Source organism: Danio aesculapii, chromosome 7 (genome assembly GCF_903798145.1).
Source record: "Danio aesculapii chromosome 7, fDanAes4.1, whole genome shotgun sequence".
NCBI lineage: Eukaryota > Metazoa > Chordata > Actinopteri > Cypriniformes > Danionidae > Danio > Danio aesculapii.
In genome coordinates, this window is record NC_079441.1 from 18,686,780 (window position 1) to 18,707,044 (window position 20,265).

At 34.3% G+C, this 20,265-nt stretch overlaps 4 protein-coding genes across 5 annotated transcripts in view; all 4 read left to right on the forward strand.

Annotated features, from left to right (window-relative positions):
* Positions 1-4,185, forward strand: part of LOC130231790 (calpain-5-like) — an 81,363-nt gene extending 77,178 nt beyond the window's left edge. For both annotated transcript variants that reach the window (XM_056461210.1, XM_056461209.1), the window contains exons 13-15: positions 799-917; positions 3,142-3,278; positions 3,358-4,185. In XM_056461210.1, the coding sequence (XP_056317185.1) occupies positions 799-917; positions 3,142-3,278; positions 3,358-3,522 (421 nt within the window). In that variant the 3' untranslated portion in view covers positions 3,523-4,185. The remainder of the gene's footprint in view (positions 1-798; positions 918-3,141; positions 3,279-3,357) is intronic.
* Positions 3,457-10,252, forward strand: LOC130231791 (transmembrane protein 272-like). Its single transcript, XM_056461211.1, has 6 exons — positions 3,457-3,529; positions 4,587-4,709; positions 6,221-6,289; positions 6,385-6,435; positions 6,522-6,728; positions 9,861-10,252. The coding sequence occupies exons 2-6, from the start codon at positions 4,637-4,639 to the stop codon at positions 10,052-10,054; spliced, it is 594 nt and encodes a 197-aa protein (XP_056317186.1). The 5' UTR covers positions 3,457-3,529; positions 4,587-4,636; the 3' UTR covers positions 10,055-10,252.
* Positions 10,253-12,801: 2,549 nt separating this feature from the next.
* Positions 12,802-17,587, forward strand: LOC130232783 (transmembrane protein 272-like). The gene is made up of 4 exons (XM_056462766.1): positions 12,802-14,323; positions 14,429-14,479; positions 14,649-14,861; positions 16,674-17,587. Exons 1-4 carry the CDS (start codon positions 14,281-14,283, stop codon positions 16,889-16,891), a joined length of 525 nt encoding a protein of 174 aa, XP_056318741.1. The 5' UTR covers positions 12,802-14,280; the 3' UTR covers positions 16,892-17,587.
* LOC130232784 (transmembrane protein 272-like) lies at positions 17,433-19,964 on the forward strand. Its single transcript, XM_056462767.1, has 4 exons — positions 17,433-17,519; positions 17,605-17,655; positions 17,843-18,034; positions 19,040-19,964. The coding sequence occupies exons 1-4, from the start codon at positions 17,480-17,482 to the stop codon at positions 19,240-19,242; spliced, it is 486 nt and encodes a 161-aa protein (XP_056318742.1). The 5' UTR covers positions 17,433-17,479; the 3' UTR covers positions 19,243-19,964.
* Positions 19,965-20,265: the final 301 nt, after the last annotated feature.

Here is a 20,265-nt window from a genome sequence, read left to right on the forward strand (position 1 = left end):
CAGCGCCACCGGCATTTCAGCTGCCCAATTGCCTGCTGACCGAGTGCGAGAATGAGCATCATTGTACAGTATCTGCGCTCTTGTTCAGTTTGTGGGTTGTTGAGGGGGGTTAACAGCTACGTCTTTAAAAAAACTTAGCTGAAATAACATCTTTAAATACATCACTCATCAATAAGCCACCCATCGCTCACCCTGTCACCTTGCAGCCTCCTCGCTCTCTCTCTTTCCAAAATTGGACCCAACTCAGCAAAGAGCTCAGGATAGCTCTTAGAAATCTAAAACGGCTAATAAGCCAGTCATCATCGTAGCCAGAATATCACTGTGATCCCTAAAAAATGCTTTCCCTTCAAATTCGACCATTGACAATGTCCTCTACTAAGGCTGCCATTGCCATAGACTAAGGGTTGTATACATTTGCAAATGCCGTTATATGTTCTAAATTACATAATTGGTAAAAAAATATATATATTGTGTCAATTAACCCATTTTATCAATTATAAATTAATAGCAATGTTTTTCACTTGTTGGTGCGATACTTTGTAGTGTGTAATTTAACATAATTGCCTCTAGGAGTCGCCAATGGAAATAAAACAAACACACACACAAGAAATACAAGTACGCCAGACATGAAGTTGGCGCGGACCAACGCACATTCTCACGTTAATTTCATCGTTCTAAATCCAAACGTGAGCGTGAAACCTGGCGTACGCAAAGTTTTTGTGAGATACATGAGGCCCCTGGTGTTTTTGTCTTTCTTACTGTTCTCTCCTGTTCTTTTTTTGGGTCTAATGTCTTCAGGGAATTGAAGGAAGAGCTTCCTGCCCCTTCAATGTGGCGATGTTGTATTCCTGACCCTAGTGCTGTAACTACTGTCCATCTACTCAAAGCTTCTGGCCTTAGCCATCCCAAAAAAACAGGTCAAACCTTAACAGTTTTTAAACTTGCTTTAGGGCAATAGATTTAATAGGGCTATAAATAATAAAAAAAGTTGTGTTATCAAGCCTAGCAGTCTTAGTTACAAGTAATACAATAGGGTATATGCACTACTAATGCTTTTTTCCCATACTGATAAACTTCCGGTGAATGGTTAATGTGACTTTTTTCAATTTTATGCGGTTCCTGTTACAGCATCGATGTTGTAGTGTAATTAAATATAATCAGTTAAATAGACTTCACCATTCATTTAGTTGTTTAAGCATAAAACGAGATGAAAAGCCGTTTACATGCACGCGCCTGTCAGGATTAGCAGGCTAGTGCAGAAACTCCATTGAATATACTGGGGTAAAATAAATGTTAATAAAACAAAAATTGAATGCAGTGCTTCTTGTACATTCTGAGACCCACTTTATATCGTTTATCCAGTGTTGGGCAGTAGCATCGCTACAAGTAGTACTAGCTTAACTACGTTTCTCAGTAGCATGGCGGTAGCGTCACAACTTTCTAAATCAAATAGCTTTTCAGTACCGAAGCTATTTTATTAGTGAAGTAGCGCAGTAGCGACCACACAAGATACATTTACCGATCGCGGATCAATAAGTGACGGCACTGACATTCACAGAGCTGTGAGGCCAGTGATGAAAGTAAATCCATATGATAGGGAGAATGACGATTTTTTCTTCTTCCTGATTTACGGTGTTCGACAACAAAGTTTCTGGTGCGTTACTGCCACCTCTGGTTGGCGACATCGCCAACCGAAACTTGCTTGATGGAAAGATGACTGAGGGAGAGGAGTTATTTCTGAAGCTGGATTCCTCGTGACCATACCTCGAGTAGTACGTGAAGATGCAATAACTTATTTCTGATGCTGTGCTCAAAATATACTTTAGTGTATGTATGTATATATATATCAGGGTGTAACTATACGCGTATTTGTATTCAACCGTTCGGTATGAGATGATTGACTTGGATTTAAGTTGCTTTGATTTAAAAATGAAAATTGTAAAATAGCTTAGATGTAGCTAAGCTACTTTTGCCATGTAGCTTTTAGCTTAGCTTGCTAAATTTCCCAGGGGGTAGCTTTTAGTGTAGTTAAGCTACATTTTAAGTAGAGTAGTTAATAGCTTAGCTCACTTCATTTTTCAAGTAGCTTGCCTAACACTGCGTTTATCTATCAGGGAGTGAAGATCGTTGATTTTTAAAGAAAACAGACCTTAAATGTGCCAATTTTTTTGTGACGTCATACAGTTCACCAGAAGTGATTAACCAAGGTTACTGAAAAATTAAAAGTCCTTCCACATACTTCTGCATATACCCTAATAAAAGGGAGCAAGAGGTCATTGAAATAGAAAGCATCCCTATTATGTAGTTTTAAATGTTGCTAATTTTGTTTTGATAGAGTTGACCAATTAGCTTATATCCATTCAAGGTCAATAAACATTTTTATATACATTGCATTATTACCTCTTTTACCACAATGTCTGAAACTATTCATTCAAGGATCCAGTTTCCTTTTTTGACAGCCGACTCTCCTCTTACTAGTCAGATGGCCCAGTCTGTTGAGATTGGTCTACCCGTTTCAGCATATCACACAAACCAAACACCCATTGCCGTATCTGACACAGAGTCGCAAGAACTTGTAATAACAGTAATACAACAGTAACATCTTGTCAGTTTTATCAGTTAAAATATGATTGCCCTCACACCTGACTGTGATTAAGCAGCAGGAATGTACCATGAAGTGATGATCTTTATTCAAACAGCAGATATCTATTGAGCTGTTTAAACCATGCACAATCAGCCATGTCATAACAAAACAAGGATTTTTTGGACCATTGTACTGAGATCAGGGAATGTCTGACTATAAAACATAAACACAAAAAAAAGTCATTTGGCAAGGTGGTTTAATAATTTATTTATTCATTTATTAAATTCATTTATTAAATTTATAAGCATGCTAGTTTTAAAATATATCTTAAAGGTGCAGTATGTAAGATTGACACCCAGGGGTTGAACTTGGTATTGCACCCCAAACTCATCAGTTTTCACACGGCCCCTACTCTTATGAGTCCAGGCAAACCCAAGTTGTCAGATTAATAGGGCATAAAATTGATCCTATATTCACAATGTTGTTAGGAAACCTATTCTTTTATTGCTAGTATGCAAGTTGCACTTTTTCATATTAGATTTGTTCAAATATTTCAGCTCCTGATGTGTATGCAATCATTCGGTGTGAGGAAGACTCTGTTAGGACTAGAATTTTCAAGAAAGATGGAAGCCCTGAATTCAACACCAAAGCCATTTTTTACAGCAGGAAGCTGAAGTCAAAAATCTCCATTGAGGTCAGAAGCTAAACCACACTGTATTTTGATCATGTTTTATCATTGGTATATAGTAATGTGGATGTTTTTTTATGCAAAGCTGTGGAGAAGAGGATTGCTGCTGGACACATTCCTGGGAGGAGCACGTCTTCAGACAGGAGGAAGTGAACGAGGACAAAACAGAGTGATTGACTTGCAGGGTGGCCAATCACGTGGCTCTGTTTTTGTAGAGATTTCCTCCAGCCACTGCCTCACAGACCTGTGACTGACAGGTAATGACCGATGGCATCTCTTCTTCAATAGAAAGTCAAGCAACTGTGACAACAGTGATGGCTCATTGTTCTAAAGACATCATATCTGCAAGACAGAAAAGTGTGAAGAATGTGAATTATGTTATTAGTGATCAAGTTTTGTTCCAGTCTGGGACAAATATGAGTTTACAGACTTACTTTTAACCCCAAAGCACAACATTATGTTATTTCTGTTTTAGAATGTGGGTAAAAAACCATTGAAAGTATCAGTACTACAAATATCACTATTCATTCAGTATGTTGTGCTCTATTTTTTACCGGTTCTACCAACTCTAATTCACTTCAATTTGACTAGGTGCTATAGATTTTCTCAGACGTTTTTCTAAAGGAGACTTTGAGGTCTCTGTTAACATCTGAATGCTTGTCTTGTTTGAGTTTTGTTTATTCAGTCCACATTTATTTGTATAACACTTTTAAAAATATGTCAATGCAGCTTTACAGCTTGTTTTATCTTTAAATTAATCTGTGAAACAGCCAAAGTTTTTTTGTACTGATTAAAACAGCAGTAAAAGTTTTAATGTTTCAGTCAGTATTTGTGAGTGAGGGTTGTGTGTGATTCTTGAATACATGAGCTAAATATGAGAGAAAAACCTAGAAATGGCTCACATGTAAATAAATATTATTGTCATATATTATACATTGTTATATACAAATATTATACAAATTTGTAAAAGCATTTTTAGATTTTGTTTATTTTTTGAAAAATGTTCATTCAAATATTTTATCCCATAACTTCTTAGTCAAACAGGTAGTGTAAAACAGTTTGAAATCTTATTCAAATCTAGATTTTAATCACTTAGGAAAAAAGAAAAACATTTACCAAGGCTTATTAAGAAAGCAAACTGAAAATCACTATTGGAAAATGACTTGCCCCTGCCAAACTTAAACAAAGTGTTTGTTTTTCTTGACTGTAAGGACCAAGTGATTAATGAGGTCCATACAATGAATCCACTTAATCTATGCTGTACTTACAATTTTGTGTGCACAAAGTAAGAACAGGTTTTTCTTGAAATGGTAGAAATGTGAAAGAAGGCGTTGCAGCCTATTAAAACAGAGTGCGCAAAACCCATGAAGAATCATTACAGGCTGTTTCTGATCACTGAGTGTGTCCAGCAAAGGCTTTCCAAAACTACAATTACAGGTAAGCATTTTTGTGTGTTCAGTGTGTGTGTGTGTTGCGGCGCCTGTGTGTACACTGATAGAAACTTATGTTTGGCGGCTCTTCTGGTGTGCGACCTGCTTAAGCCAAAAAGAAAAAGAATGAATGAATAAATATTTCACACAACTCATTACTGTTACTGTTAATGTCATGGGTATGATTGATCAACTACCCCTGCATGAGTGTATTTGATCACTGTTCAAAATAAATGCACTCCACAAACTGTAGTAATCACAGCAACTCAGTGACAGTTGTCATCGGTGTAATCTCAAGGACACTGACATGTGCTTCACGGACAGAGAATAATCAGATCGATTATTTCTTACATATTAATATATTAGATTAGATTAGATTCAACTTTATTGTCATTACACATGTACAAGTACAAGGCAACAAAATGCAGTTTTGGTCTTACCAGCAGTGCAATAGCAGCAAGTGCAGGATATAGGTATAAGTTATAAAGTGCAGTTATAGAAATATATATTCCATAAAGCTGCTAACGTCTATCAATAGGTGGTGAATAGCTGTTGAATTTGAGTAAGTAGCTACTGACATTGAAGTTGAGCAAAAAAGCAGTATATAATAAAGAATGGTCAAACAATGCGATCACAACTGCACACGCATAACATTAGCTGAAGATAGATATTGTTGAAGTCAGAATTATTAGCCCCCCTGTTCATTTTTTCAACAATTTCTGTTTAACGGAGAGAACACATTTTTCAACTAATTTCTACACATAATAGTTTTAATAACTCATTTCTAATCACTGATTTATTTTATCTTTGTCATGATGACAGTAAATAATATTTTACTAGTTATTTTTCAAGACACTTCTATACAGCTTAAAGTGACATTTTAAAGCTTAACCAGGTTAATAACCAGGTTAACTTGGTTAGGGTATTAGGCAAGTTATAGTATAATGATGGTTTGTTCTGTAGATAGTCGAAAAAAAATATATAAAGCTTAAAGGGGCTAATAATTTTGACCTTAAAATGGTGTTTAAAAAAATGTAAAACTCCTTTTATTCTAGCCGAAATAAAACAAGACTTTCTCTAGAAGAAAAACTATTATCAGACATACTGTGAAAATTTCCTTGCTCTGTTAAACATCATTTGGGAAATATTTAAAAAAGAAAAAAAAATTCAAAGGGGGCTAATAATTCTGACTTCAACTGTACATCCTGTACCGCTCACGCCAAAAGCGAAAGTACTACTTGTTTAAACTTAAATCAAATTTGGTCAAATATTGAGCTGCACAGAGAAAGAAAAATGTTTTAATTTGTCGATATAACTTAGCAAATGGCCATGGGATAAGGAACTTATTAACTGTTGATTTAAATCTTGATTCTTGCAGTGTAGTAGCAAAATACTTTTCTTTGTGGTGATCTGTCATACTTTTCCTCCTCCGCACTCTGCATTCCAGGACTTTGACCTTTAACAACTGCTTACCAGTTCCGCATTTCACTGGATTTTACTGTTGTTTTCTTTGGACAGGCACCATGGATCCAAAGCAAATGTTCAATTACGTGAAATCTCCTCCAATAACTAATATAGCATGTCTCGGTACGAGAATTTTACACACTAAACAATCATAATCTTTGTACTAAATGAATGGCATGTACGAACTGAAGTAACTTTTTGACTGGTTTGTATTTCAGTGATCACAAAACTCCTATTCTTGGCTCTTCCCATTGCCCAGATTGCCATAGGTGTGTTGCAGTGAACGTAAGTACTGTGGTTGTTCCTCCTTTATTATCATCCATTTAAGTTGCCGTTATGTTATTTATCATCACAGGTGCAGTGTATCTCCAAGACTGTCCCCAGCAGAGTTATATCCCAGTGTATGTGCTGGTCACTGGAGTGTTCAGTGTGTTTCTGGCCTTGTTGACATGTCTGCCCTGTTCCAAAGAGCCAGAGGAGGGAGGCAACAGAGCTTTCGGCATGGCCTGCAGCGTGTGGAATGCTCTGGTTTCTACCTTCCTGTTCTGCTGGGTGATCACTGGTAAGAATCACTGGTGGGAGGAATAGGTCATTTAATGTGTTCATAGGTCTACGTCAGCTTCTGTGCATTGTCTGGTTAATCCACTACAAAGTTGCTCACCAAACAAACAGCAGATGTTCTGTTTGGAATTTTGTTTAATTGAATGGAAGAGAAACAGCATTCTTCTGTGTGTGGGCTGCCTGAATTTTGGGTGTGAATATGAACTATTGTTCAGTATGTAACTTGACAATAGCCTCTTTCACACATACAGGCTTTTTAAAAAAAAAATCACCGGTAAATTGTTGTAAAGAGATCAGGCACGAACAGACCCTTTTCAAAGACTATAGATACACAAAGGCAGTTCACTCGCACAGCAAAGGATGTCCTGCATTTAGGTTGAAATCATCAATCTTTATATAGTCATGTTGGTCTGTGAGATCTGTATATATTCGCTTGTTCATTATGACCAGCCATCAATTGGAGGATACTGTGTGTGTACATTGATTTTGAACTGGCATTGCATATTGTGTCTTTTGTGTCTTCCTTTTCGCTATGGGTTCTGTCTCTGTTTTTCCAGTTTATAACCACATCCTCTAGTTACAATTGAAAAGCCTTAGAGGAAATTGATGTTAAGCCAATCTTTGTGCAGGTGCAGTAACTGGAGAAAGCTGGAAATAACATGTTTTAAATGTGTAATTAAGGTTTAGGCAACAACAACAACGGAACGGGTCACTTCAGATTTTGTTGCTGATATGGAATATGTAATTTAATTGTATGTTCAGCAAGCAATTTTCATGATTTCAGGATTCCCCCATTCATTTAGATAGGACTTTGATCTTCGATGAACTGCCTGACTTTGCATATACAGTATGGCTGGGTGTTGAACAGATTTTCCTTGCAAAAGGAAACTTTGGCCTTTTTTTAAATACAGGGAAATTTGTTTCATCAGTTTTCCAAAATGTGAATTTGTATTAGGATTAAAATGCTGGAATTGTGCTGTCCGTGAATGCAGAAGTAAACTTGTCAGAACAAGCATGTACATGTACATGTACATTTTTAATGATTATAAGACATTTCCTCTAGGCCAATCAGAACCTTCTGATGCCAATGATAGATTCACTCTGAGCTGTTCACGGAAATAAAAGCATTTGAATCCTTTCTCCAGACACATTTATACCAATAATAATAACAATTAATTTTATTTATAAATAGTGCCTTTAAACAAACCAACAAACCAAAATCCCAAAAACAATTAATAAAACATTACCAAACATAATTTCAAATATGTGAAAAGAGTTGCAAATACAAACACATCTTAAATATAAAATAACATGATTTTTTTTTATAATAGTCAAAAGAAAGCTAGATTTAGTTGTGCTTCCTAATCAGACAACACTTTCTAGTCAGACTAATCAACTAATCAGACAACACTTTCTTACTGACAACTGTGGAAAAAATGATCACTGAAATGCTTATGATAAACCTCTGTGAGTTTAACTGTAAACTCAGTGAGGGCCCTATCATACACCTGGCGCAATAAGGCGCAAGGTGCTTTGATCACGCACGATTTGTTGCTGTTGTCAGACCAACGCAAATTGGAAATTAAATATGTAGACTAATGGATGTCTTCAGTGGAGTGCAGTACAACATCGTTTCCTTATCCACGAAACTAAAGGAGTAAAGTAAATATAAAAGTAAAGTAAAGAGAAAGTAAAGAGGCTGAATGGAGGAGGCTCATTCTTTGAGAGGGTCTCACAAGCTGTAACTTCTCAAATTCTAAAAAAAGCCCCTGTTAACAAATGATCTCTTTATGGCAATTTATCATAGACTTTATATGTGAAAGGACCAGTGTCTAATTGTTTAATGTGGAACTAAAATGAATTTATTGTGAATACTGTACATTTGAATTGTGTCTTGTGTTTCAAATGTTGAAATGCAATATGTTAAAATGCATTTTAATCCTTTTGTCGTGTGTTGTTATAATGTCAATCAGCAGATTTTAAATGGATAGTTCAACAAAAAAATTTAATTCATTCGCCACTTATTCTAAACCTGTTTGAGTTTCTTCTGTTGAACAAGAATAAATATTTGAAGAATGCTGAAAACCACATGTCCGTCACATGTACTGAAACTTTCATGGTATGTGTTTTTCCTACAAGGGTTGTCAATGACTATCAATGGACGATTTCCAGCATTCTTCAAAATATATTTTGTGTTCAAAAGAATAAGTAAATAAACATAAAGGTTTGGAACCACTTGAGGGTGTGCAAAGGATTAAAAAAGTATAATTTGTTTGGGTGATCAATCCCTTTAAGAATTAATATTCAAAGAAAACTAATCAGGTGTATCAAATCAAAAATTGAGTAACTATGACAAACAAAGAAAAAATGGCAGAAAAAGTAAAAATCAAAGTAGAAATCAATGAAGAAAAAGTAGAAATCATGACAACAGGAAACTAACACAGGAAGCTATAAGGGACAAGCTACAGTATAAGCTAAACTTGACAAATGGAGGATGAAACCCGCAAAAATAACAAATAAATACATAAATAAACACGCAAATATATAAATAAATGAGTAAATAAATCCATATATTCCTGCATAAATAAAACAAATAAGTAAATAAATATGCAGATAAATAAATAAATGTATATAAAAATCCACTAATGCGCATAAATAAATACATAAATAATTAATAGTGCAGACGGGTAAATTATTAAATAAATTACACAAATGTTGGGGGAATAAGAAAATGCTAAAACTGAAAGTTTATCCTCCCCCTTTCAAATGTTTATTCATTATTGAACGTATTTATTTATGCAAGATTTTTATTTACATTTATTTATTTATCTGCATATTTATTTACTTATTTGTTTTATTTATGCAGGAATTTATTAATTTATTTACTCATTTATTTATAAATTTGCGTATTTATTTATTTATTTATTTATTTATTTATTTATTTATTTATTGTTTTTGTAGATTTCGTCCCCCATAGACACATCCTAATAATTCAATTTGAATAAATGTTTTTAAAGTTATTATAAAAAGAAATATTGATAATATTTAAATCAAGTGTTCAATAAATGATCAACTCATCATAATAAGTTTAACTGAAGAATTTATTTATTTATTTTATTTTATTTTTTAACAGGCAGTGTGTGGATTTACTCTATTTACCCTCCTAATTACAACCAAACTGTGCCTGGAGTTCCCTACTGCGACAAGACCCTCTACTTGTTTGCATTCTGGACCACCACCCTGGGCTACATTCTGTTAGGTTTAGCACTGTTGTTGGGCTGCTGCTTTTGTGTCTGCACTTGCATTTGTGGCTTGGCAAAAGGTTAATTAAATGTGTGGGCCATTGTAATGGATATTGACTGCAGAGCTCGTGTTGGTTGGTAAACTAAACTGAATGTGAATATGTTTACAATAATTATTTAACTGTTAAAAGTCATTTGGAAGTACTTGGTATCATTTTGATGATTGAAATGTAAGACAACTGATGTTATTATAGTATTTGTTTACAATGAATGTCAATTTTATTTTACAGATTACATTTAAGATTATTGAAAGATTAATGGAAACTGAATAAATGAAATTTTCTTGACTCGCCAATTTTAAAACAAATTAATTTGAAACTGAACATTCTTCAAGCTGTTGATAATAATTATTATCACAGTACTGATCATAATTATATTCTTACAATTTAAAATAAATAACAGATGAGTGGCTAAGAAAACATCCATTAATGAAAATGAACTGGTTTGCCTTGTAGTTAAACCACAGTATAGCTACAAATAACTACTGTTTTCTTACACTAACTTAACCATTTATTTGTAATCAAACTGTGGTTATAAAAAAATACTCAGAACAACCAAATGCAAGCATCTGTGTATTGCACTTTCACTTTCACATAAACTAATTTCGAGAGGAACATGTGATGTGATTGATCATGGCTGGTCTCTCATCTGCTATCACAAATAAACCATTCAGATTAATCCAAGCCCACAATAAATAGCCTATTCAACTTACTTCCCTTATCTTCATTTTTGAAAAATCCCCCTTTCCACCTCTTTTCCTCCTTTACCAGGGGGATCTTTCGAGGCCTACCTGATCTCGGATGCCCCTTTCATGCTAAATGACCAGGCAGGAGCACTGGGCTCAATTATCTCCAAGCTCAGGGTTCTCTCCAAGACAGCATGCCAAATCTGCAATTAGTATCAAGCAATATCTAAATGTGAACTCTTGAACATATTTTTAAATAAGTAGACATTAACAAATCAAAAACACTCTTTACTGAAATAAATGGTGGGACAAAACTGCATTAAAAGCCTCCAAAACTTATCCTATAGTTTTTAAAGAATCCATTATGGAATGAATATGTAAAGGGAATGCCATGACGACTTGACCTCTGCTGTTCAGACACTGATGACAGCATCCATTGCACTAAACATGGAGCAAGAAACAAAGAGAGCATTTCAAATATTAAATCGCTAATTTCTTTTAGGAAGAATACTGTAGACATGCCTCCATCTAGAAATGTAGGCCAAATTCCCAAATAAATGCATATGAACTGAAAAGTTGGAAAAACATCCATTCAATGCTTTCACTATAAAAAAAAGATTTCGGATTATGGATTGAATTTAAACAAACAAATTAAATTTAGTAATGTTTAACTTAATTTGTTTGTGTAAATAAATTCAGCCCAAATAAACTGTTTACATCCAAAAAATGCAAAGAATGTAAGGAATTATCTTTGAATGTTTTTTTTTTTCAATGTTGGATCAGTAAGACATTTGAAGGAATAGTTTACAAAGGTGTGTAAAATCATACACACCCTCTATGTGTTTCCTTTTTCTGTTGAACACAAAAGAAGTTGTCAGAAGCCTATAACCAGGGGTGGACTTAACCAATAAGTGATATAAGCAGCCACTTAGGGCCCTGGGGAATTAGGGGCCCCCGTCCAATGCCAAGAAGCCTATGTTAATCATATAGGTCTTTTATACATTTTCTATCGTATGTTATAAAATCTGTCTATAACTGTCAAGATTTTAATGTTATTAATTTTTTTTCAAAACCGGGGGCCCCTATGAATAATGCAACATTTCTTCCATACTGCACATGCTTGAGGTGTGAGTACAAGCTGCGCAGCGCTTCAATGAAAGATGCTGGCAGTCAATGTTACCAGCTTAATGACTTTTCAGAGCCCCCTAGTGCCAAATTTAAATAAAAAGTGACTAGCGAATGTTTTAGGTGTTACTGGAGATTTTTAGAGACTCTCATGTGTCTGTGCCATTCCTTACTCTTCGCGATGAGCTGCAGGTGATGCCATCGGTCTCTCCCCCTGCCTCAGAGCACTCAAGGCGGCACAGTGCATCACAGCCGTCTCACACACATGCAGCATTGAGAGCAGATCATTCTTCTGCATATCGACGGCATAAATGTTTTAGCACCGCGAGCGTGAGGTATTTGGTACAGTCAAACCGATCTACTTCTCCTGTTTTAAATGTAATAATTTAAATGTTTATTTTTTTTCTTGCTGTTGTTCACAATCACAGAGATTTTAATGACAGTAGTCTGCCAGCAATTAGAGTAGAGGTAGGTGGAGTGTGCAAGAGTGAGAATTATGAGAACATTGGGTAAAAAGTAGAAATACGACAAATAATAAAACGCAGCTTCCTCCACGATCCTGCTGTCCGGCCGAAACATTTATTGCCTTTAATTGTACGTTAGGAAAATAAGGGTTCCTTTAAATATTAAAATATATAAATTGTACTTATTTACTATATATATATATATATATATATATATATATATATATATATATATATATATATATATATATATATATATATATATATATATATATATATATATATATATATATATATATATATATATATATATATATATATATATATATATATATATACACACACATTTTTTAACATGCAGTTTATTTTTCAAAAATGCTAGGGCCCCATACCTGGAATTGCTTAGGGCCCCCAAATCACTAAGTCCGCCCCTGCCTATAGCAAAATGGAGGATTCCAACATTTTTCAAAATATCTTCTTTTGTGTTCAATGGAAGATAGGAACTTAAACAGGTTTGTAACAGACGAAGGTTTAGTAAACACAAACTATTCCATTGACAACTATTCCTTTAAAGCTAGTGATGTGAAACCCTTTATGCTTAGTTTAATGTTTTTCAATTTAATGTTTACTTGCTAAATTTATTACTTTTTTAAAGTTTGCACAAAACAGAAAAACAGTCAACAACAAAAAACAAGTATACAAACAAACATCCCCAACACTAATTTCCCTTTTGTGGCTTTAACAGTCTGCAAACATCAAAGTCCTCAAGCGTCACACAAATAAACAGCAAGTGCACGGATATGGTGCATACACAACTCCAATACAGTGATAACAAACAAATAAAATAAATAAAAATGTGAAAAAGAAGATGCGAAAAGATATACGATACACATAAAAAGTGAACCATTCAGTGTGTAATAGCAGAAAGGTTCTGTATACCTTTATTACACACAAGCCCATTGTGAAAGGCATTACAAAGTTACCGTGAGATGAAAGTAAAGGAAAAAAGATAGGGTGTGCAGGGGGACCTTTTGAGATTGTATGGGATTAAATATCCTCCTCCTCTTAAGAACTGTAAATAGTCAATGTATGAAAGAAAGGGAGACCGTGTTTCAAAAGCTGAATCAAATACATCACGTCTTTGATCCATCTACTATGTGTGGGGGCTCAGTGTTTTCCAATAGAGAAGAATTAAATGCCTTGCCAATAGTGTGGTGAAAGCAATTACTCTACATATTTCTTCTTTAAACACAATATTTTCAGGGCTGGTTTCAAAAATTGCCAACAAGGCTTCAAGTTCAATAAGAAAACCATACATGGAACTAACCATTTAAACATATCTTTCCAAAACCTACCTAGATTTGGGCAGAACCAGAACATGTGGGTGGTTGTGGCTGGTGAATTTGAGCATCTACTGTCATTACTTTTTAAAAGAATTGTACTGAATTCAAACTTCTGAAGACTTGGTCTATTTTGTTGTTGGTTTTAGTCAATTTTAGTAATTTTAGTAATTTTGAAGTTCTCTCTTTAGCAAATTACAGTCACACACTGATCTCATTGATAAGGAATTAATTGTGTACTTTGTCTTTAATTTGACTACGTAACTGAGAGGCTGAAACATGTTTCAACTGCAGCATTACGCCAGAGTATTACTCAAGAATTTTACTGAGTCACTTATGAAATGCTGGAGATTCTTACTTGTCAATAAGACCAGAATTTCACCATTTTCTTTATAAAGTTATAAGGTGAAGGCCAGAACACACACTACACAGTGATGCTGTTTAAAACCTGATAGAAGATACTGGAGTAAAATCTGAGGTGAGAAACCGTTAATGAACATGCATTATAGATCTCTGTGTTCCACTTTAATAAACTCTGTTGTTAAATGCCCCAAACACTATTGTGATGCTTAATGTTTCGTATTTTTAATCTTAAAGAAATCTTTGTACTTATTCGGCAACTGTGCTTTTCTTGAAGATGGACAAATCAAAGCCATCGCTATTCCTGACAACACTATTAGGTGAGAATTGTGTTAAAAAATTGTATTTCCGCATATATCATAGTTTGATTCTATATTGATGTAAAAAATAATAATTATAAAATGCTTGTCTGAACAATCTTACAGTGATATTAACTCTTGTTGTCCTGGGAGTTTTGATTGCTGCCATTGGAATAGGTAAATTATTAACGTGCATTTATATATTGCCTCAGTACTGCTGTCTAGAAACACAGTCGCTGTAAATAAATAACAGCAACTTAAAAACACATTTCATTGTAATATACTGACACATTGTACAGTAAGGAAACATGAATTTATTTGTTTTATTATAATTAATTTTTTTTAGGAGCCAACTTTCTGAGAGACTGTCCTGTTCAGCCTAACATCCCTGTCTACCTCATAGTCTTAGGCGTATTTTTTTTGCTGGCTCTGATTGGGAGCCTGGGCTTACTGTATGGTCTACAGGCTAAAGACACCTATGAGATGCTGCTGTTGTCTATGCTGGTCATCTCCATCAGCTTTATCCTTTACCTGTTTGTAGTCTGCTGGTTCATCACAGGTGAGTGCCGAGAATTTGTCAAATGAGAAATACAGGAGGAGCGGTGTTACTTAAGTAGTTGCTTAAATTACATTTCTGCTGAAAAATGTAAAATAAGGGATTTACTTGTATAATCATTCATCCATTTATTCATTTACCTTTGGCTTAGACCCTTTATTTATCAGGGGTCACCACAGCGCAATGAACTGCCAACTATTCCAGCACATGTTTTACGCAGCGGACTCCCATCCAGCCAGGGGCGTAGCAGACATTTTTATAGGGGGGGGGGGGGGGGGTGTATGAGATCATATGTTCATATAATTATTAATCACCTGTTTCTAAATGGTCTGTCTCTAAAAGTGAGGGGGACGGATCCCCCCCCGGTTGCTACGCCCTTGCATCCAGCTGCAACCCAGTACTGGGAAACTCGCATTCACACACATACACTACAATTTAGATTATCTAATTCACCTATAGCGCATGTCTTTGGAAACCGGAGAACCCAGAGGAAACCCACACAAACATGGGAAGAACATGCAAACTCCACACAGAAATGCCTGCAAGGACTCGAACCAGCGACCCTCTTACTGTGAGGTGACAGTGCTAACCACTGAGCCACTGTGCCGCCCCGTTTACACATACTGTAATATACACTCAAAAAAAGATTTTGCTCAAAATACTTATTCAAAATGAGCTAAAATAACACAATTCTTGACAGTTTTTTGGGACAACTTAATTGTTTTATGTTCAACCTACTTAATCATTAATCAGTTTGTGTTGGGACAACATAAATGAATTGTGTGGAACCCTGCATTTTTACAGTGTACAGCACTTGCCCTAAGTACTAGATACTAAATACTAAATAATAAATACTACAGAAAAGCAGAGTAATATATATTTTGCAGAACATTTCTATGTTTTACCTAAAAAAGAATATTCATATAATTAAAAAAGAAAATTGCTTATGCCTAAGTAAAACAAATAATAATTGAGAAATTATTTCATGACACACGCATAAATTCAGAGAAGCAGAGTTATTGCTAAATATTCAGATATTTTACATCGTAACTTAATTCCTTAAAGGCATTCGAGAACTCAGGTTCAGATTTAAAGAACTAAAAGTTTAATTTCTATCATCTGTGGATTTTTAATACTGAGTCAAGTATTCTGAGTTAGTTACTTTTCAGACCAAGTAATTAAAAAAGTAATTTAAATACAATTTTATTGTTTTGTTTAGTTTTTTTTGGAAATAATTTACGCAACACTGGTGTGAAGATACAGACAGAATAATAGATCAATCTTTCTCTGAAAATAAAATTAAATTCAATTCATCTTTATTTCTAAAGCGCTTTTACGATAAAGATTGTGTCAAAGCAGCTTAACATAGAAGTTCTAGTAAATTGAAACTGTGTCAGTCCAGCTTTCAGAGTTGAAGTTCAGTTTAGTTCAGTTCAGTGTGTTTTCAATAAAGTCCAAACACTGAAGAGCAAATCCGCAGCTCCACAAGTCCCACAAATGAAAGTACATATGATGAAGTTTAATGTTGTGACAGGCGATTGTGGAAATGTTAATTCACAGTTAACTTATAGGACTGAAAATAATTATGTCTGCAAAGTTGCTGCAAACAATTTATATGGGTTAAATTTAAACAAACAAATTAAATTAAGTAATGTTCAAATTAATTTTTTTTCATCCACTTACAGTATAACTCAAATAAATTTAGTAGATCTAATGAATCATCTTTGAATTTTCAGTGAATGGATGAAAAGCAAAAAAAAATCTGATGTGAAGGATTATTTTGCTCAACTAAAATGTTTTCTCTGTGTATTGCAGGGAGTGTCTGGATATATTCTGGTTATCCTCCCAGTTATGACCCAACAATTGAACAAAATTACTGCAACAAAACTCTGTACCTCTTTGCTTTCTGGTTAAACACAGTCTGTTATGGCTGCCTAGCCATCTTGTTTCTTTTTAGTGGATGTACAGTGCTTTATATGTGTGTAAAACCTTATTTTCAAAGACCACCTTTAAACTCTCAGCTAGAAGCGTAAGATTATTTCTTTTTGTATTGTATCATGATTGTATTTCAAATCTGTTCAGAGGACATATGTATGTTTTTACTAAGAATCAAAGCCATGGCCTTCATATCATCTATCCCACAGTATCTTCTACCAGTGTAGGGCTACAAAAAAGCAACTTTTTTCAGTGAACTGATTTGACATAATCTGTATAGTTCTGTATTTCCATCCAGATCAAAATGAAGACCTGACTGTAATGTATGTTTTACTCAGAAATGATTGGTGTAAATATGTATAACTGCAGTGTAAAATATTCATAATATTAATATTTTATGAATTGATGATTCTGTTAAAAGGTGGTTCATCTTGTTTCAGTTTGGGTTTGCTTACTCAACATTTCACCAAAGGAAGTGTTTCAGAGCTTCTGGGCAAGTCTGTAAACCACAGAACTGTGAAAACATACTGCTTGACTAAGAGCAACTGTGCAGTTTAACTTGGATGTCTTATTCACATCTTCTTTATGGAGGTCATTCTGCTCCTATTTAAACGTCTAGTTTCCCCCACAAACTTGTCAAAATAAAAAGAGACATTTAACAGTAATTAATTAAGGAGCTGCTGAAGATGGAGATGACTGAGACTGCTGCCAGAAAATCTTTCATTGGTAAGAAGGCCAGCAAAGCTTACAATTTACATTTTACAACTATTAATAAATTACAAACAATAATAAAAGCTTGTTCTTTTTTCAGTGATGATTAACATGATTGCATGGATGATTTTAATATCAGCTACTGGATTAGGTAAAGAGCATGTTTTGCTTCTTATTTCTCAATAATTCATTATTATATCAATGTGGAATCCTGTGAATTCTTGTTTTTAACTAATTGTATGGATGTTGATTCACAACCAATTAAAGGGGACAATTCTTCACACTACTGGAAGATTTATTTTACTTTTGTCTTTTTACTGTTTGGATAAATATTTTAGGAGCAATCCATTATCGTGAGTGTCCTGTTCAGCCAAAACTCCCCATCTATGTGACTGTGATCGGGGTCACCGGTCTGCTTTCACTGTTGCTCATGTACCTGAGAAACTCTCTAAATGATTGTCTATTGGCTCGGTTGTGCAGCGCTGTAAGCCTGATGATCTACATGTTCATTGTGTGCTGGTTCTTTACTGGTGAGAAAAAACATATGTTAGTATACATTATATACAGCTGAGGTCTCAATTATTAGCCATCCTGTATATTTTTTCCCAATTTCTGTTTAACAGAGAGAAGATTTTTTCAACACATTTATAATCATAATAGTTTTAATAACTCATTTCTATTAACTGATTTATTTTATCTTTGCCATGATGACAGTAAATAATATTTTACTAGATATTTTTAAGGAAACTAGTGTTCAGCTTAAAGTAACATTTAAAGGCTTAACTAGGAGAATTAGGCGAGTAAGATGTATCAAGTCATCAAGTCATTGTATAGTGATGGTTTGTTCTGTAGACTATCGAAAAAATATAGCTTAAGGGGCTAATAATAATGACCTTAAAATGGTTTTACAAAATTAAAAACAGCTTTTAAAATAAAAAATAGGACTTTCTCCAGAATAAAAAATATTATAGGAATTACTGTAAAAAATTCATTGCTCTGTTAAACACCATTTGTGAAATAAATAAAGAAACAAAATTCACAGGAGGATTAATAATTTTGACTTCAACTGTATACAGGGTTCATACACATTTTTACTACTCAAATTCCAGGACTTTTCCAGGACTTTCAAGTAATTCTTAGGACCTAAAGTTTTATGTAATGTCTACGTATATGTGGTAAATAATAAGAAAAACAATGCACATTCAATCTATTTAATTGAATTTATTTTTATATTCATCAAAAATTGATTTAGCTAATGCTTACACAGCACAAATAATGCAAGTGCACGTGTTAGGCCAGAATAGAAGCAAAGATAACTGACCTATATTCAAGTATACAGATATTTGTTTAATTAATTTCCATGACTTTTCCAAAACTTTCTGGGTTCTAGGCCTGGAAAATCCCATGCCAAAATACCATGACTTTTGCAAGTTTTCCATGACCATATGAACCCTGTTTATATAAATGGCCTTTTATTAATATTTTACTAATATTCAGTGAAACGTGGCAACAATCATCTCGTGTTGTTCTTTCAGGAACCTACTGGATTTATTCCATTTATCCTCCCAACTATGTCCCGACTAGTACTGGAGACCACTGTCACAGAATCCTGTATCTGTTTGCATTTTGGTTTAACAATCTCTGCTTTATGTGTGTGTCAGTAATATTTGTTTTTTTCATGTACACAATTTTATACAACTGTACTATTGTTTTATTCACCAATAGAACTGAGTGTTAAGCTGCAAACCTGTACACTGTTAAGAGTTAGTTAAAGGGATAATTATTCCACTTTTTAAAGTTGTTGGTATAAAATGTATTTATCTGGATTCAATTATCTGGATTGAATTTACGTTACAGTGCTCAGCATATATAAGTACACCCTCACAAATCTATCTTTTAAATTCATATTTTTAATAGGAAGCTATACAATATTATATTTGTGCATATACATTTGATTAGTCAGTACTGAAAAGGGTGACGCAGTGGTGCAGTAGGTAGTGCTGTCTCCTCACAGCAAGAAGGTCGCTGGTTCAAGCCTTGGCTGGGTCAGTTGGCGTTTCTGTGTAGAGTTTGCATGTTCTCCTTGCGTTCGTGTGGGTTTCTTCTGGGTGCTCCGGTTTCCCCCACAGTACAAAGACATGCACTATAGGTGAATTGGGAAGGCTAAATTGTCCATAGTGTATGAGTGTGAATGAGTGTGTATGGATGTTTCCCAGAGATGGGTTGCGGCTGGAAGGGCATCTGTTGTGTAGAACATGTGCTGGATAAGTTGGCGGTTCATTCCGCTGTGGCAACCCCGGATTAATAAAGGGACAAAGCTGAAAAGAAAATGAATAAATGAATGAGTCAGTACTGAAGCCAAATCTGGAGCTTATCTAACAAAATATCTTATGATAACGAATCAAGAACTAGTACACCCAAATTTATATATTATTGAAAAATATTAAATACACATTTAATAAGAGGAAAAAACAAGAGAAGCAAAAAAATGGAAAAAAAATTAGTTGAAATTTTGTAGGTTGTATTATCATTATTATTTTGTGTAATATTTTGCTTGAATTTAATTGTATTGTTTTTTAATTTCTAAATGTTTGGTGACTAAAATATTATTTTAATAACTATATATGTTTAATAAATCTGTTTTGTTTAAATGCACCAAACTACATAGCCTATATTCACTGAGAAATGGAGAAAAATATTCATTTTCAAAATGGGGTGTACTTAATTAAGCTGAGCTCTGTAAGTATCTTAATTTTAATAA

Excerpts from the sequence above, each read along its gene's own strand:
- LOC130231791 (XM_056461211.1), top strand. The coding sequence starts at position 4,637 with ATGAAGAATCATTACAGGCTGTTTCTGATCACTGAGTGTGTCCAGCAA. Across the intron at positions 4,710-6,220 it reads TTCCAAAACTACAATTACAG|GCACCATGGATCCAAAGCAA; the intron begins GTAAGCATTTTT and ends TTCTTTGGACAG. Across the intron at positions 6,290-6,384 it reads AACTAATATAGCATGTCTCG|TGATCACAAAACTCCTATTC; the intron begins GTACGAGAATTT and ends TTTGTATTTCAG.
- LOC130232783 (XM_056462766.1), top strand. The coding sequence starts at position 14,281 with ATGGACAAATCAAAGCCATCGCTATTCCTGACAACACTATTAG. Across the intron at positions 14,324-14,428 it reads ATTCCTGACAACACTATTAG|TGATATTAACTCTTGTTGTC; the intron begins GTGAGAATTGTG and ends ACAATCTTACAG. Across the intron at positions 14,862-16,673 it reads AGTCTGCTGGTTCATCACAG|GGAGTGTCTGGATATATTCT; the intron begins GTGAGTGCCGAG and ends TGTGTATTGCAG.
- LOC130232784 (XM_056462767.1), top strand. The coding sequence starts at position 17,480 with ATGGAGATGACTGAGACTGCTGCCAGAAAATCTTTCATTG. Across the intron at positions 17,656-17,842 it reads AATATCAGCTACTGGATTAG|GAGCAATCCATTATCGTGAG; the intron begins GTAAAGAGCATG and ends TAAATATTTTAG. Across the intron at positions 18,035-19,039 it reads TGTGTGCTGGTTCTTTACTG|GAACCTACTGGATTTATTCC; the intron begins GTGAGAAAAAAC and ends TTGTTCTTTCAG.